The 19,409-nt window shown below is 34.1% G+C and overlaps 1 protein-coding gene across 1 annotated transcript; it reads right to left on the bottom strand.

Annotated features, from left to right (window-relative positions):
• Window positions 1-801: 801 nt before the first annotated feature.
• clcn2c (chloride channel 2c) lies at window positions 802-17,643 on the bottom strand. The gene is made up of 23 exons (XM_065279973.1): window positions 17,390-17,643; window positions 15,337-15,448; window positions 14,961-15,092; window positions 14,748-14,876; window positions 13,946-14,079; window positions 13,769-13,846; window positions 13,427-13,505; window positions 12,823-12,948; window positions 12,588-12,672; window positions 11,082-11,183; window positions 8,695-8,779; window positions 8,449-8,604; window positions 8,281-8,350; window positions 8,077-8,187; window positions 7,748-7,961; window positions 7,514-7,647; window positions 6,490-6,608; window positions 6,292-6,394; window positions 5,928-5,986; window positions 4,872-4,910; window positions 3,955-4,059; window positions 3,779-3,865; window positions 802-2,193 (listed from the first exon to the last, which is right to left on the bottom strand). Exons 1-23 carry the CDS (start codon window positions 17,429-17,431, stop codon window positions 2,014-2,016), a joined length of 2,481 nt encoding a protein of 826 aa, XP_065136045.1. The 5' UTR covers window positions 17,432-17,643; the 3' UTR covers window positions 802-2,013.
• Between the last annotated feature and the right edge of the window lie 1,766 nt (window positions 17,644-19,409).

The following is a 19,409-nucleotide window of genomic DNA, read 5'->3' as shown; positions in this document are numbered from 1 at the left end:
TCACATTCTGACCTCTAGTGAAGTATAAACCGGTGTCAAGCATACGGGTCAAAACTATGTGTTGAGATGATGGCTATGTGAATGTCATGGCCTATTTATTCACTCATTTCAAAGAATAGATTTTTTTGTGTAGTATTTTTAGAAAAACATCACCCGCCCTCATCACACACACACACACACACACACACATATATACGGTTTACAGTGCACACATTGTTGTCCCGAAATACTGTAGTGTATATTATTGTCATTCATTAATGATTAAGCATGTGTTATTGTGAATCCATTCCCTCTATAAAACTCTACAAATGGTTTGTTATGTTTGGTTTGCTGTCCCTGTGATCTGCATTAAGGTTTGTTATCATAATCTTATTTTAATATTTGATAAATCAACACAATAAAGAGATGAGGTTTATCATTCAGTTGTGTAAGTACTTCATTGAGAAATTACAACATTTTACAAAAAGCCACAAAAATCATATAAAACATATAAAAATCATTTTTATATGTTTTAAAATAAAATGCCATTTCTCTGACAGTATAAACTGGCTATTAGGCAAATGCACACATTACTTATTATTTAATGTTTTAACCAATCATATAAAACTGCTGAATTAAGACAAACACATCTGGTTTAATGGCATTTAAGGGAAACTCTGTCGCCCCCTACAGCCTGAGGTTTGTTAGCACCAAATCAAAAGAAGATGACACATTGTTAAAATATGCAGCACTTTTGTCAAATCAACATACATTTTTACGTTACTTTAACAAAACGTTTTTCTACTTGAAAAAACAAAAAAATTTCTACTTGATTATAAGTTATGTCAACTTGACTTGCAAAACCAAGTTGTTTTAACTTCATGATGCAATTTACAGTTTACAGCAACATAAAAAAAACTACATTACTGTGAAGAGTTGCTCTCTGCTTATATTCACTAAAGAGAAAGTTATGAAAATGAACTTCAATAGAAAACAGTGGACAGGAACGTTTCGATTTCTCAACATCTAATACATTAGTGGTTATTAAAGATTTTTACATCCACATCAACACGGCCAACAAAATTAAATAATACATTTCTCTGGCCAAAATATATATTTTAAATATATGCTAAATGCATTTTGTAGAAAGTAAAGCTTAATTAAGTATATTTGTGAATTTGAAAATATATTTTATTTTAATCATTGACATATATTTCAAAATGTTTCAGAGGCAACAAATACATTTCAAATTTTTCAACCCATATGCCAAAAATATATTTTTTTGCGGGCCAAAATATGTTTACATTTATTGTTATGTTTACAGTTTTGTGGCAAACAAAGTTTTTCTTTCAATGTGATGTTAATATAAATGCTTTAAAATATAAAATACATCGCAAAATATACAAAAATGGCCAAAAATATATTGGTGAAAAATACATTTCTGTACACATTTAAATATATATATTCAGTATATTTTTGGCCATTCTATTTAAAATTATATTTGAAATATATATATTTTTGCCGTATGAGGTGGGTTTACTTTTTACCACATTGTACTTATGTTACGGGTCTTTTGAATGCTTTATTCTGATTGGTTGAGAAGTGTTTCATGGGTGTTGATTATTATTCTGTAACGCACACCTGATGTGTCAAATGTCTTTATATTACCACCAGATAAATTTAGTGGTAACGGTGGTATAAGAGGAATAATTGTCCTTTGTATAATTCAAAAATAATGCACACTCGCGGTGTTACCGCATTCTGCTTCGCGTCGAATAACCACCTTGGGTGTGCATTTTTTTCGTATAATTTAACATTTTGTCATCTACATAAACAACTACCAAAACCCTTTGAAGTCATTTTGAAAAAGAAATAAATGTACTGTATTCTCTGTGACAGACGGCTCATGTTAACTTTAACACACGACCGATTTAAACTCAGGATACCAAACTCAACTTTCAATTCCTCCCCTCAGAATAAAACAAAACAAATCATCCAATCAGTAATGGAATTGGTCGTCATGTATGAGTGTCATCAGTGATCTGAGGTGTTTGGTTGTTGTGTCAGGTTGATGTCAGGATCCAGTAGTTTTTGGACTTTAGTTTTCTCTGTAATGAAGTTGTTAGCGCCCGTCCCACAATCCTGAAAACTGACCAGCACAGGACGCAACTTCAAGCCCTCGTCTGTTAATGAGCCTTCGATCGCTTTACGCATCTACAACACAAATGAAAGAGAAATAATACAAATATAAATAAACACACACAGTCAATGACAGCAGGGGCGCAACTGAACATTTGTTGAGGGGTATGCAAGATTAGTTTTGGCGCCCCAAAACTTTTTTCAAACGTAGTTTTCCTCCACACAATTGTATTAATGCCCTAACACACATGCTTGTCATTATTATTTCATTAATGTCTATACAACAACAACACAAAAGCTACGAACCTTGCAAACAATTATAATCTTTCATGTCTTTATTGAACACATCCCATTATACATTTACAGTGCTGTGGAAAAAATAAGTGTACAACTTCCCTGTTTTTGTTTTGTAATAGTTGTGTATGAGTCAATAATTTGTCCTCAACATTATACAGTCATTGGAAAAGGTTCAAATATGAAGATGCTGGAAAAGCAAAGAATGTGCTGGAAGCCGACAGATCAATAGGCAGTTAAATAATTCAGATAAAACTCATGAACAACTATCACAAAACATCAAAAGAGTTGTGAGTCATCCAGGTAAGAACAGCAAGGTCATTTATAAAGTGCAATTTTTGCATCATTGCGAATGTTGATGTGTTCATTAAAGACATGAATTATTATAATTGTTTATTGTACGTTTAAGCACAATGGGTCTCATTCACTAAGCATGCGTACACATGAATTTGAGCACCTAAGGTGACATTGGAGTAAAAAAAATTAGTTTCATGTGCTCACGCGAAACCTTCATGTGCAGAATTATTTTTTACGTTTAGTTTCGCTTGCTCAAGCGAAAGTTTCACGTGAGCACGCAAAACTAAACGCGAAAGTTTCATGTGCGCATGTGAAACTATCACGTGCGCACGCGAAACTAAACTTTATTTAATTTTTGCCCAATGTCCCCTTAGGGGCTCCGTAGCGTACATATGTTTTCACGAACAAATCATGATTAAAAAAAAACATTTGCATCAAAATGTCTTCTAAATGTACGACAAAATTTAAGAACCACAAAAAGCAAGTGTACACAATAATTACATACGCTATAATAAAATACTAGTCTATAATTATAATGTACATAATAATGTTGATATATAACATTTACATTATTATATTATAATATTTTCTACATTATATATTGTTATATACATTTTCTATATTATTATTATATAAAGGATATTATTCATTATTATTGCCTACTTATTTTTTTCTACACAAATAAAGAATATGCGCATAATGACAAATCTTCACGCTTTCCTTCCTCACTTTTTAAATCTCTACATGAAAGCGTCTGCTTAATGCCTAATGTAAACGACATGTAAATGTAATAAAAGTCTAAATGTTAATCAATTGATCTCCTGTTAGTTTTATTTACGATACAGATGCGCTCTCTGTCATATTAATTAAATGTCATACTAATAGATGTCTTTAATAAGACTAAAACAACTAAAATGAAAATGTCTTATTGTTTGGCTATTTTTTAGACAAAATATACATCTTTTAGTTAAATAAAAGTCCCTCACATATTAGCAAAAAATAACTCTAACACACAAATTAACAAAAATCTAGTCAATTTTATTCTTATGTTTTCTTGGTGACATCTGACCTCTCTCAGTGAAACAACCCCAATAAGTCGTCCGATACTGGTGACGTATGCGTGATTCAGACTCAGCACAGAGAACATGGTGTGGGTCTGTCAGAGATATTCAAACACATGAAATTAATCATCTTAAAACTTAAACTCATTAACTGATACATTAACTAAACAACACACACACACACCTTGTGTAGGGAGGTTCTCTCCACCAGTTGGAAGGGGGCGGGATCAATCTTACAATTATTAAAGTCCACCTGCTCGTCAAGCTGTTGCTCCTCCCACTCCTTAATCTGTATTCACAGTTAATCATACATGACTCTCAGTTACAGCATCAGCAGCAGTTTAGATGATTTAATAAACAAATGAAACGATGATGAAAATGTAGAAATGACCAGAGATTTGTGTGAGGGTGAGGATAGAAACAGATTTTATATGAAAAAACAAAACAAAACTAATAGTATAAAAGTGCAAAGTCAGCAACACCAAAGCTCCAAAAATATCAAAAGATTTGATTTTTAAAAACTATGCATGGCAGGTAACGTTACAAGCACGCAGCCTCTTCATCAGACTTTGATTTTTTTTTGGTGTTGCTGACTTTGCATTTTTATACTATTACATTTTTTTGTTCGAGCACCCAACTTAAATTGATGTTTGTGCTTTTTCCTGCTTTTTATATGAAGAAAGTATTAAATCATCATTTATGTTGGAAATGCAATCTGTATTTTTTGTACTTTATATGGGAATAAACTCATATTCAATCATTTTGGGTACAGGTCATGGATATTTTAAGATGCTGGTTTGAAACATCTCTTTATTTAAACTAAGCCCAAGATAGAAAATTAATCTAAATGTGTACTTTCTGTTATTATATGCATTAAAATGTCCAATATGATTATATACGATTTAACAATTAATGATCTTAATCATGCAAATGTATTTTTGGTCTATTTCTACATTCTCTATTTCTCATTATGTGTTATGTTACACCTGTAACCCTTATTATGATTTTATCATTACAGATGTGCATGCCCCAAGTGCCTAATATAACAAATCGATCTTTAATTACTAAAGTGAATGCATGTGTGTGTTTTATTTTTCTCACCTCTCGAAGGATCCTTTCACCATCTGCATCCCCGTCATCCTGGAGAGAGAAAAGAGTAAATATCACAACAACACACACAAATAGCTGCATAAAGATTAATCGCGACTAATCGTTTTCATAATAAAAGTTTTTGTTTACATCATATATGTGTGTGTGTGTGTACTGTGTATAATAATTATGTATACATTAATACACAAATGCATGTATAATGTTCAGGAAAAAAAATATTTCTGTATTAAATATTCATTATTTATATATAATATAAATTGTATTTAAATATGAAAATGTAAATACACAGGTAAGTATTTCTTATACATACATTCATGTGCGTGTATTTATATTTACATTATTATTTTACACACACACACATATATTATGTAAACGAAAACTTTTATTCTGCAAACGATTAGTTGTGATTAATCGTATGCGGCCCTAATCCATATGAATTAAACAGACATACTCATTCATTGATTGATAACTTAAATAAATTTTAAGATTTGTGAGGGAAATATCTGATTTCATTGCATACTTTAATCACTTCTCTTTACTAAATAAAAGTCGACATGTAATGCTGGGGAAAATATTTTTATCGCGATTAATCGCATACAAAATAAAAGTGCTTTTTTGCATAATATATGAGTGTGAGCTGTGTGTAATTATTATGTATATATAAATACACACACATTCATGTATGTATTTAAGAAACATTTACATGTGTATATATATTTATTTATATTTTTATATATTATATATTAACAATAAAAATGGATATATAAATAAAAATGTTCTGAAATGTATATATGTATGTGTGTGTGTTTAAATATACATAATTATTACACACAGTACAGACACATATATTAGGCAAAAATGCACTTTTATTTTGTATGCGATTAATCACGATTAATCATTTCCCAGCACTACTGTATATGTAATGTCATGCAGATGCTTCACTGAGGGTTAGAGGATTGAAAATATCATAAGCCTGATTTGAGATGAGCTCATTAATAAAGTCAAACATACATGTAGAGTATGTGTGTAGATTATTTAAATAATCACCTCTATCATGACCGCCTGAGCATCACCAAACAACAGATTCTTCAAGATGCTGCTCGACTCTAAAAGACAAAACTCACACACTTATAATACCATGTTTACCATAGTACAACCTGTACACTGCTTTTACTTTTGATATAATAAATAAAAACAAACTAAAGCTCAAATTTTGCATGATTCATCACTAAAGAACTGAATATATATTTCATATTCTGTCATTCATTAAAGCTGCACTACAGAAGACTTCAATAATGTCTGTCAGACCAGACTGATGAACTGAGATGTTGATATGAATCAATAATTATAGTTTCATCATAAATATATTGTGTTAAGGAACAACGCATGTTTCATATGGTTGTATGTTTACTTGTTGGCGTATCTGTTGTTTCCTCAGTGTCAGATGATCTCCTCAGTGCTGATTTAAGAGAAACAGGATCAGCAGAAGCAGCAGAGGATTCACCTGTAGACGTCTACAACACAAACACAACACAGTGTTACCGTGAAGGCTCTTTAACAACAAACGTTGTGTTAATGTGAATGTAAAGATTGACGTTGCGTGACTGACCTGGAAGTGAGCTTCATATCGTCCCTCACCGCCGACACGCTCTCGCAACTCCTGCACACGCTGCTTTATGAGCGAACATAACTGAGCACGCTCAATAGATCCCAACAAGATCATCGACTCTAAAATGAGCAGAAAATTAAAAGTTCTTAACAAACAGTCAGTAATAGTATGTCATTTAAAACTTTATCATAATAATGACTTGCTATTTTATATTTATAAGATACTTTCTCATAATAATAAGAAACTAAGTCAAAATTAAAACGTAACATGAGCATGCGCAATCTGGCCAGAATACAGCACGCTGGTGGTGTAGTAAATGTAATGAGAATGATGCAAAAACTGATTTTACTAATCAATTGTTTTTATTATATATAATATTATAACAATTTTTTAATTATGTTTATGTATAATGGGTAGATTTAAGTAATTTGTCTTCTTTTAAAGATGTCTTAAATCCTTTACATTAAATCCGATATGTAATTGTTTTATCAGAACTGGTGCATTTCACTGTACCTTTGTTGTAATGTTTTCAAATATTCTTAGTTGTATCTTGTTTTAATAAGATACTAAGTCATTTTTATAAAGAAGTTTCTCTTTAAAAAAATCTGGTTTACCAAATAAGGTTTGAAAACGTATGGAATTTTATATTCAACATATCCTCCAACCCGTATGATTGCTTTGGTCGTTTGTCTATTTCACCAAATACGATCAACAGAGGCATTTACTAAATTAGCACCTTTACCGGCAGCAGGAGAAACTTAATATATTAGGCTATAAAATGATATTTTGGGGTATAATTTTTTGTCTAAAAATTAGACGTATTTCTTAGGTCATTTTGCTCATCAAGAAAATGCATCTTGATTTAAGAATTTTTTACTTTTTGTACTGAAAACAAGACAAAAATACTAAGTAAGAAAATCATGTTTGCATTGTTCTCATAGGCTCATATGCCTGGCGCCCCTGTTTGTGTATGTTTGTGTGCATGCGCGCGCGTGTGTGTGTGTGTGTTTGTGTGCTTGTGTACCTGCAGACTTCACCAGCGGCAGCTTCTTGAGTTTTGTTGTGCGGAGGATCTTGAGCAGATCTTTGTAGGTGGACTTCAGACTGATATATCGAACATCTCTCACCATAAAGTCCTCCACATGGATATTATACTTGCTAGAGAGAGAAATACAAATGTAAAACAAATAAAGCATTGCTTATGCGAGTGATGGATTGATCAATAAATAAAATGTTTTGTTTCGATTATGAATCTCACTCTTGGTGACCCCAGCCCATCTCAGGCAGGTACGGCAGCTTCTTAATGCGGATAATTGAGTCGTAGATGGACGGCTGAAGATTCTGTGCGATGATGTTGGAGATAATGACAGCGATGAGGATGGGCAGACCGTATCTGATCTGTCCTGTTAACTCAATCATGATCACCGCGGTGGAGATCGTATGAGTGATTCCTGCCGTCAACGCCGCTGCCGCTACAAACACAACAGGCAAATTAAATTAATGCAAGAACACATTATATACATCTGATCTTCTCAAAGCTTCTCCTGATGTGTGATTTTACTTTCTGATTGTTTGTGCGTTTCTCACCCACGACAGCGTAAGCTCCAGGGACGACAGGGTGATAAACTTCATCTGTTTCAATGCCATCCGGAAATAAAGTGGCCATGCCTTCACCAACCAAACGTCCGAATGCAGCACCTGTCACATAAACACAAACACACACTTCTGTGTATCACATCAGATGATACGTGTAATGGTTACTGATCTAATGAGACAACAACACACACTTACCGATAACAAACACAGGTACAAATGAACCGCATGGTATAGGAAGTGTTATGGAGAGAGCTGACATCCAGAACTACACAACAATACAGACACAAACACACACAATAAACATGTTCAGTGAGTGTGTGTGTGTGCGTTCATGTGTGTGTGTGCGCGTGTGTGTTTGTTCACCTTCATGAAGACAAACACAGACAGGACTACAAAGACATTGGCCTGTGGATGTTTCCAGGCAGATAAATGATCGTCTTGATCAAAGTCTTCCACAATCCCATCTCTTGACCAGGTGCGATTGTCAAAAAATGAAATCAAGGAGTCCTTTTGTGTAAGCTATGAGGAGGAAATGATGTCACAGATAAGATGAAACGATTAAATAAGTGATGTAATGTGTGTGTGTTTGAATAAACATGTGTGTGTTACCTGTCCAGCCATGAATTGTCCAAAGCCCGGAGGGAACGTAAGTGTTGATATAAACACTGACACCAGACCAGAGAAAACAAAACAGCTACACAAAATAACATACAAACACACATTCACATAAATTAAAACATATAATCTCATATAGAGCTCATTATAATCATTGCATCATTTATCATTACAGACCAACATACCAAATCATTTTGCAAGCTGTAACTTTTGTTATCTCCATTTAAAAAATTTATTATATGTGACTATATGTACTTATGTTTACAAGTCAAATGATATCAAACTTATGCTGTGTACACACCAAATGCGAAGCTTCGAGTTCCTTGATCAAGATTACAAGTGACTTTATTTGAATATTTTTGACTTGCATGAAGATGCGTTTGAGACAAATAGCGCGTTTTCGCTGCAATCGTGCCGCCCAATTTTTGTCAATCTGGCATTATAGTCATGCATAGGTTCTACACCGTAGCTACGCCATAAGCTGACGTGCACCTATGCCGCCGAGGCTATAATGAGCTATAATGAGCCCTTCAATCGCATCGCCCTGCACAAGTTTGCATCTATTCACGTCTTTGCATTGATTTTTATGTAATCTACTCGTACAAATCGTTGAAGTTGCGTTTTGTGTGTACGCCCCATAACACTTTAGGTAAAAAAAAAGAGACATGTACTTGCTCAATGTCTGATTTGTACTGTTTGCAGCTTTAACATGAATGTCATGCGCGAAGAGTTGTTTGAGGTGATAGCGCATGTTTTTGCAGCAATCGCGCCGACCAATTTGCGTCATTCGCATTACCACGCGCAAGTACACGTCTATTCGCGCCTTTGCATTGAGTTTGTATGTAATCTACTTGTGCAAATGACTGAAGTCGCTTGTGGTGTGTACGCCCCATAACACTTTAGGGTAAAATAAAGAGACGGATTTTTACAGATTGCAGCTTTAACATTTATGTTAAAATAACTGCATTCTTATGCTGCGTACACACCGAACGTAAAGCATCAGGGTTCTCACTCAAGATTACCCTCAGGATTTAACTTCGTGTCATGCAAAATTTTCGGGTTGAATATTTTTTTAATTTGCGCAAAGACTTGTTTGAGGCGAATAGCGCATGTTTTTGCGCCAATCAAGCTGACCAATTTGCATCATTCGCATCACCACGCACAAGTATAGGTCTATTCGTGCCTTTGCATTGACTTTGTATGCAATCTACTCGTGAATATCGTTAAAGTCGCGTTTGGTGTGTACGCCCCATAACACTTTAGGGTAAAATAAAGAGACAGATTTTTACAGATTGCAGCTTTAACATTTATGTTAAAATAACTGCATTCTTATGCTGCTTACACACCGAACGTAAAGCATCAGGGTTCTCACTCAAGATTACCCTCAGGATTTAACTTCGTGTCATGCAAAATTTTCGGGTTGAATATTTTTTTAATTTGCGCAAAGACTTGTTTGAGGCGAATAGCGCATGTTTTTGCGCCAATCAAGCTGACCAATTTGCATCATTCGCATCACCACGCACAAGTATAGGTCTATTCGTGCCTTTGCATTGACTTTGTATGCAATCTACTCGTGAATATCGTTAAAGTCGCGTTTGGTGTGTACGCCCCATAACACTTTAGGGTAAAATAAAGAGACAGATTTTTACAGATTGCAGCTTTAACATTTATGTTAAAATAACTGCATTCTTATGCTGCTTACACACCGAACGTAAAGCATCAGGGTTCTCACTCAAGATTACCCGCAGGATTTAACTTCGTGTCATGCGAAATTGTCACTTGAGTTGAATATTTTCAACTTGCACAGAAACTTGTTTGAGGCGAATACCGCATGTTTTTGCAGCAATCGCGCCGACCAATTTGCGTCATTCGTATCACCACGCACAAGTACACGTCTATTCGTGTCTTTGCTTTGACTTTGTATGTAATCTACTCGTGCAAATCGTTAAAGTCGCATTTGGTGTGTACGCCCCATAACACTTTGGGGTAAAATAAAGAGACTAATTTTTACTGATTGCAGCTTTAACATGAATGCTAAAATAACTGCATTCTTATGCAACGTACACACCGAACGCAAAGCATCATGGTTCTCGCTCAAGATTACCTGCAGGATTTAACTTCGTGTCATGCGAAATTGTCACTTGAGTTGAATATTTTCAACTTGCGCGAGGACTTGTTTGATAGCGCATGTTTTTACAGCAATCACACCACAAGTAGATGTCTATTTGCACTTTTTCGTTGACTTTGTATATAATCTACTTGCGCAAATCTTTGAATCTGCGTTTGGTGTGTACGCCCCATTAGAAAATTTCCCCTTACAACAACATTTCCCTTATGTTGGCATGAAACAAATACACACATACAGGACTAACAACACTAACTTTGATATAAGGAAGTTGTTCATAGCTTTCTGTTTCTTCACAAATCGAGTAATCTGTCCATTTAAATAGACAAAGAAAGCTCCACCAAACCCACAAACTATTCTGCAGAGAGAAAGAGAGAGAGAGAGAGAGAGAGAGAGAGAGAGAGAGAGAGAGAGAGAGAGAGAGAGAGAGAGAGAGAGACATCTGTTATAGTTGTGTGTGTGTGTGTTCACTTAAGTGAGATATTTGCTGAGTTGAAACGTTTCACTTCTCTTTTAAATGAATACAGTTAACAACAATGATTAAAGAGACAACATAGGACTGCTGTACATTAAACACAATGGGGTGATTCTCACGAAATTAGACTTATGAGATGTCATGACACATTTTGATAAAAAAAGTAAATGCTATCAAAATAAAAAGCATACAGTTACAAACATCTCTTCATGTACTATTTTGCACATGATTTCAAATGACTTCATACAAAACAATTTTGTTGTTTTTTTCCACATTTAAGGGGAAAATTTTCATTACCGCAATGTGTCCATGACTGGATTTGGGTTCTTTGACATGGAAAATGTATAATTTAAAAAATATAAAAAATAAAGCGCTTCAGTGCACGTTATACTATAAACATTTACAGTAAAGAAACATGTGGTGTTTAGTGATCATTGGTAAATGTAGAGACAATAATAAGGAATATTAATATAATTTTCTCATCCTCTGCAAGAATTTTCAATCATTGTTCAAGGAACTTACATTTTTTTTTATTTGTTGTAAGGGACATAATTGACTGTGACACTCAAGATGGCTACCAGGTAAGCAGTTCTTATTTTTTCTCTCCAGATTAAAGTTGAAATTTTGTTTGTCATAGTACCTAGACAACTTTTTAGTTCTCATTACCCAAACATGAGTTTGTAAATGCATACATTTAATGTAATATCATGTTGCGGTAATGATAATTTTTTGATAATGATAATCTAAACAATTGAAATAATTCTATAAGAAATATATATTTTTAAATCCTCTAAAAATAATGGTTATAGTAAGTTCGGACCTTAATCTTATATGTGCAACAAAAAAAGGAAAATTCTGATGCTGGACACCTTCTAATTCTGTATTTTGTAAGAATCACCCAATGTCTTACACAATAAGACCATTCAAAATTAAATTGAACTAGAAAAGTGATTCAAACTTTACATTTATTTATCTGAAAGACACTTATACATTTCATTAGTATGTTATCTGGGAATCAAACCTCTAACCTTTAGGGGCCGTTTACATTTTGTTCAAATCTAGACACCCCTATAAACAGGGAGTGACGTGGTTGCAACATGCATGTTTTTTTTTAAATGCAGTGTCTTTACACCAGGACATGTCACATCAACCAAACAGCTTGACCCTTCACATATCAACACTGTATCATGTAAACGTTGTATTATTAGTTATAAACTCAACAGCTGATCACAGCTCCATCTACAGATTTACTTGTTGATTTAATGTGCAATCTTAATGCTGCTTTACCCCATAGCGATGAAGACTGGAAGCTCCTGTAGGTCAAAAGGATGATCAAGCCTGAAGGTTGTTGGAAAAAGAGCCATGATAGTCTCTGACAAAGAGAGAGAAGCAGTAATAAATATACTGAAGTGTTTAAATCATATTCAGTATTAAACATCTAAACATCTACAGTATAAAACCAAATGAGTTTACTTGAGTACACTTAACTATGGTAATGATAATTTATTTGATGAATCCAAACCTTCTTCTTTGTTCCACACCACCAGCAGTCTGAAGATGAAGATCCCAAACGTTGCAGACATCATCCCTCGCCAGTAGTTTCTTACCACAAAAAACATTGAGGTGACCTCGACGCTGAACAACACACCTGAAACACACAACACAACTCAACACAATTGTTTCATAAATTATTCATAAATCAATCCAGAATTTAGTCATACTGTATGTTCATTCAGATTAAAGGTGCAGTGTGTAACTTTTTGAAGGATCTATATTATCTATTAACTATATTATCAGTGGTGTATAAAGACCTTACATAATAAACCATATTGTTTTAATTACCTTAAAATTAGCCGTTTTATTTAAATACGCCGCGGGTCCCCTTACATGGAAGTCATCATATTTCTACATTAGCCCTAATATGGACAAACTGTTGTACAGAGCGCGTTTTATTAAAACATTTTCTCAGACGATGACACAGACAAGCTACCGTAGCTTCTCTATGTGCTTTAAAGGGAGGGGTGAGCTGTGGGCTGTGCCGTTTGTTCTAGATCTACACACTGCACCTTTAAACCATCTGCCATACATATCAATTAGGGTATATGTTGTCAGAAATGTCAACACACCTCCAAGAGGAGCAGCGAAGCAGCAACCGATCCCGACTGCACAACCAGCGGTGAGCAACTCCAGGTTTCGGGCTTCGTTCTGTTCAACAAACACACACCATACATTATGTAAGGAATAATTGATGACAGGCCGTTGAATTATTCAAAAATAATGCACACACAAGGTGGTAATGCAGCATGACGCGAAGCATTATTTTCAAATAATTCAAAGAACCGGAGACAATTATTCCTCTACCACGGTTACCACAAACATTGATCTTGTGGTTATTTAAAGACATTAGACAGGTCAGGTGTGCGGTTTACAAAAAAAGTAATCAACACCTGTGAAACATTATAACATACCTTATAAATATCACTGAAGAAAGACATGAATTTACAAACAATAGCAGCACACATAGCACCGAAGTGAACAAACGGCCCCTTCAAAAGAGAAACAAACAAACATTTATCCACTTATTTTATATATACATGTAGATATATACTGTACATTTCTACATGCGTCTGTGTGTGTGTGTTTACCTCTTTGCCCACAGGCAATTCACTTCCCAGGACACAGACCAGGCTGACAACTTTGGTCACTAATGTTTTAAATGTGAGATATTCCTTTAACATCACACCTCTTAAGATCGTCTTAATTTCAGGAATGCCAGACCCTTAAATTGAGATGAAAACATGAATAATGAAGAAATACAGGCAGATTCAGTATCAGATCTGTGTAGTTATTGAATTGTGTTATGGATGCATTACTAGTCAAATATCTTGTATAATAATCTAATATAATGATAACAAAAATAAATCAGGCTCAGGTTGGGATAACCTGGGAAAAATCTGACTCAACAAGAAGGGCCAGTTCAACTCTTGACATATATAGTAAAGAGATTAGTTAATTAGCCAAATCATGTTATATTTTAAATACTATAAATGTATTTAGGTTTGTGTGAGGGCTGAGAAGGGCTGCAAAATTCCAGGAGGCTGGTAACTTTCCATGAGAATGAACGGGAATATATGGGAATTCATTTTAAATTAAAAAAATTGCAGAGTTGCCTATAACAGGGAACTTAAATATAGTTAAAAAAAATTCTTGAAGCATTATATCTTTTTTTTAAAACAACAAGATTTAATGCATTTCAGTTATATTTCTACCCTGCACATTTTTCCATGCACACAGCACGTAATTCACGTAAATTCCCATAAATCTGTTAAGTTTACAATTTGGAATATTTCCAAAATTCCCCAGATTAAGGTACCATGGAAAGTTTCCCGAAATGTGCCGCCCCTTTGCAACCCTAGGACTGAAGTGTGTGTGTGATGTGCGTCTCACCAGCAGCTTGAGGTGCCAACAGCTGTGTGATTCCTGCCGCAAAAAGCATGAGAAGTAACGGAAATGTGACCCATGACAAATACTGCAACATCACATTACTATCCGAAGCATGATAGAGAAACCTGTGTGCTGGAGAGAGAGAAAGCAAAAACTTAAGTATAAATTATACAATAATTTAATACAATAATTATAATATTTTAAACACCCACTCACCATCTGCGAAGAGGAAGATGAAGATATCCATGAAAAAACTTAGGAGTGCAAGAAACACTCCCAACAACATCAGAAAGATCCATTCTGCCCCGATCCATGACAGGAACACCCGCTGACAGCACACTGCCCACCCTAAACACACACACAACAGGTGTTACCCATAATGCACCACTTCACACCTGGATTACTTTTATTATAGGGTTAAAAAACATTTCACTTCACAATACTTCAACAGTGTTTTATAATGTTTTATTAAATATCTTGACTTATGCAACATAAAACAACAGAACACCAAACATCTCACTTTGATCTCTCTTGTCTTTTGTTGCATCGTTTGATCTGCAGAGTTTAGAGATTTGCTGTAGATTTGACTCACTTGGACGCTTGACCCCTCGTCTCTTCTCATCTTTCTTGTCTTTGGGCGACGCGTCGCGTTCAGATGTGTAGCGTCGATGACGCGCGCTCTCTCGTAGTGGGGCTGACTCTTCCTGATACACACAAACATTCACAATTAAACACTTTATTATACTTTTACAAACATAACACACAATTCACAGCTGTGCTGATATTATACACATATTACCTTTGCTTAACATACTTTTATAAAATAATTTTTTATTTAACATGAATGAATATGGTAAAGCAATACAACATTTTCACGTCATGATCTTCCGTTTCGCTGCTGCCTCCGGAGGTCGCATATCTAGGCTGCATACGTCATCAAGACGTCTTATTTTAGAATATTAACAATTATAAAATTTATTAATTAATCGTAAATTGTTGCAATATGCTTATGACCTGCGAATTTAATGATCAGGTAACTTAAATAAACCAGGATCGATGACGTATGCGACCTGCGCAGGCTGCAGCCTTCAGATTAAGAGTACACCTGTGCTTTCTGCGCATGCGCGATCACCCACCACCAGATGGCAGCAGCAAAGCCGATTAGGTTAGCAGAAAAACGCCAGACCAAAATCTCGCCAGATGTGCGCAGTTTTCGTCCTTTTACTCTATGCTATTATCCTAAACCTAACCACAATTCTAAGATTCCGCGAGATTTTGAATGTAGCTCTAAACTCATCACAATTTAATGCGGCGCTGCAATAGCCGACAGGCGATGACGTCGAAGTAACGCGAGAGCGACTCGAAATCATAAGGAGGAGTCTGCTTTCAAAGCACTCTCGCGGAACTTTGACGTCATCAACCTGTCGAACAAGCCGAATAGCTTGGAAGCTTTTGTGAGGAAATTTGGATAAACAAAGATATCGAATCAAGCTAAATTAAAATTAAATTTTAAATTATGGAAAAAATGTGAAAAGTAAATAGTAACTGACTGTGGTTTGTAAATTACTCCCAATGTTACAAAAAATATTGCTTTAACTCTGAAGACATTAATAACTGTATGTATGGATTAGTTTTTGATAGATTGATGCGTTTCTTAAGCTTATACTTGGAGTACTGTTCAATGCCATTATAAAGCTAAAAAGTTAGGATATTATATCAGCTAAAGTCATTTTTAGTGATTTACTGTTTTCTGCATAAACCCAGGCTATATAATGTGAAAACATTGATATATATTTAATGTTGACTGAGTAAGATCATGACAAAGATTGAAATTAATGAATTAAATCAGATTTTGATGCTAGATTATAAGACTTTAGTTTGATTTCACAGGCAGGGTCACAAATATCTGTGAAAGAGTTTATTTTATCCAAATAGAAAAGAGTCCTTCCCATACAACCAAAAATATATTTTCAAACATAATTTTAAATATATTTTAAAATATAAAAATGGCCAAAAAACACTTGCTGAAATATAATTTGGAATATGTTTACAAAAATATATTTTCACTATATTGTATTTTGAAATATATTTGAAAAATAAATATATTTTTAAGCATTTAAAATATATATTTAGCCCTCTATATTTCAAACCAAGGAAATATATTTATATCACATAGGAAGAAAAACTTTTTTGTTTATTTTTTACAAACCTGTAAACACAACAGGTTTAAAAATATTTAAATAAAAATATTTTAACTTTAAAAATATAGTTTTTAAAAATCTTGTATTTAGCATATATTTAATATATATATTTGGCCAAGAATACATATGGGTGGTAATTGCTTGCCTTGAAATACATTTTTAAATAAATGTTGATATATGAAGGTTGAAACTAAATATATTGTCAAATAAACATATTTAATTAAGCTTTATTGTATTTATATTAATATATATATATATACTGTATATAAATGCAACATTTTATAAAAAAAATTATAAAATATTTTTTCTCATGATTTTACTTATTTTAAGAACATTAGACAGGGTGATATTTTACCCTGATCTTCATTACTGTGATTATTTTAGGTCCACAATCTGATTTTGTCTTTTAATAAAAACACAGAAGAGAAGAGAAGAAACACTTACCAAAGTGTGTTCATACTGCTGGTCACTTTTGTCCACCGCCATGACTCTGAACAAAACCTCTTACTTTACCTCTCACTCTCTCTCTCTGTTTTTCACTGCACCTCACTCTCTCTGCATCTCATCCAGTCTCACCCGGTGCCTCACTCCCTCTTTCACTCTGTGCCTCACTCTCTCTATCTGTGCCTCACACACGTAATGCATGCAGGAGAAGAGGTATCACTCCAGTGATGATGATCAATGTGACTCTTGATGAAGCACTATGGCAGATTTAGTTTTTATGATTGAAAGAAGTTTTGTATTGAGTTTGGTTAAAGGTGGGACTAAAGCAAGAAACTCCACCCACTGAACACTTGAACGTGCAGAAGTACTCAGAAATGACAGCAGGTATCACTCATGAAAACAGTTCTTCTTCAAGACTTTTCATGTTTAATATTGTGATTGGCTCCAGTGACATTGTGGGTGCACAATACAGTCTGATTGGTTGAGTACTGTACACATACTTTATATGGTCACTTTAATTCTGGGTCATGTAGTACGCTCACAACTATTTGTTTACACACAAAACAAAGTCCAGAAATCTTAAGACATACCTTTAGAATGTAAATTATTATTTTTTACACTGTAAAAAGTGAAAAGTTGAATCAACTTCAAAAATACTTCAATTTGTAACACCTATAGTTTATTTAACTAAACTTTTTTTTACTTTAGTTTCACTTTAGGTCAAAATTTTAACTTGAATAAACTTAAATATTTTAGGTGATTCCAACTGAAGTTACTGAACCATCTTTTACAGAGTATCTTGACACAGTCCTCAAAACGTGATGTACATTTTGTGATGAATCAGAATCCAGATGGATTCACAGGTGTGTGATTTAAATATTTAACATGTTTTGTGTTAAATTACAGAATAGAAAAAGATGAACTCTTACTACTGCAGATTTCTTTCTATATTCTCACAATGATCCAAAACACACCAGCAAGTCCACAACTGAATGGCTGAAGAAATACAAAATAAAGATATTGGAGTGGCCTATAAGTCCTGACCTCAATCCTATTGAAAAAGTAAATTACAACAATTCTGCAAAGATGAGTGGGCCAAAAATCCTCTGCAGCGCTGTAACTGACTAATTGTAAGTTATCGCAAATGTTTAATTTCAGTTTTTGTGCTAAGGCTGGCCCAACCAGTTATTAGGTTATTGGGGGGCAAACACTTTTTCACACAGGGCCATGTGGGTTTGTATTTTGTTTTCCCTTCATGATAAAAACCTTCATTTAAAAACTGCATGTTGTAATTACTTGTTCTATGATCTGAAACATTAAAGTGTGACAAATATGCAAAAAAATAAAAAAATATAAATAAAAATTAGGAAGGGAAACACTTTATCTCACCAATTAAAATGTTTTGTTAGGTGCAAATTACTAATGTAATGTTTTTAAACTTTACGTGCGGCAGATGAAACTATGAAGCTGCACTTTTCCATGAAACAGCTAAAATCCACCAAGAATCTAATTTTGGGATGAATATTTAAACCCACAATATGAGTTCATGAGAATCGACCTGCAGTGTCAGGACATCTCGAACACATAAACACTTCATGGAGAAAATCTACTTTTATTGCTCAGAATGATGTGAAGCATTGTGGTCTTTTTACAAATCATTGTGTACAGGTAAACACACACACAGATTATTATGTGTTCATTTTGTTGAGATTGTTTCGATGGTCAACAGATTGTAGGAGTGGAATACAAAGTTACTCAGTCTCAGTTAAAAACTTATTTTTTACACATCTTTGTAGAGAACAGACCTTGCCTAGGAATAAAATGTTGAATAATTACATAACCCTCTTTTCCTTTTCTTTTTTTTATTCTACTGCACTTTGGGCAATAGAAATTACATTAAAATGTGCTATACAAATAAATCAGTTGAAGTTGAAGAACAGAACATCTTGATCTATCACATACTTAAAACTCCTGTTTTAACTTGAATAGCTAAAATATAAGGTTTATTGCTCATGAGCAC

The sequence above is a fragment of the Paramisgurnus dabryanus genome, chromosome 8, assembly GCF_030506205.2.
Source record: "Paramisgurnus dabryanus chromosome 8, PD_genome_1.1, whole genome shotgun sequence".
Classification (NCBI taxonomy): Eukaryota; Metazoa; Chordata; class Actinopteri; order Cypriniformes; family Cobitidae; genus Paramisgurnus; species Paramisgurnus dabryanus.
This window is presented reverse-complemented; position numbering and strand designations above follow the sequence as displayed.

Coding starts and splice junctions, on each gene's coding strand:
- clcn2c (XM_065279973.1), bottom strand. CDS start 17,431: ATGGCGGTGGACAAAAGTGACCAGCAGTATGAACACACTTTG. Junction 13,847..13,945: donor AATTGCCTGTGGGCAAAGAG/GTAAACACACAC, acceptor TCTCTTTTGAAG/GGGCCGTTTGTTCACTTCGG. Junction 3,866..3,954: donor AGAGAACCTCCCTACACAAG/GTGTGTGTGTGT, acceptor TATCTCTGACAG/ACCCACACCATGTTCTCTGT.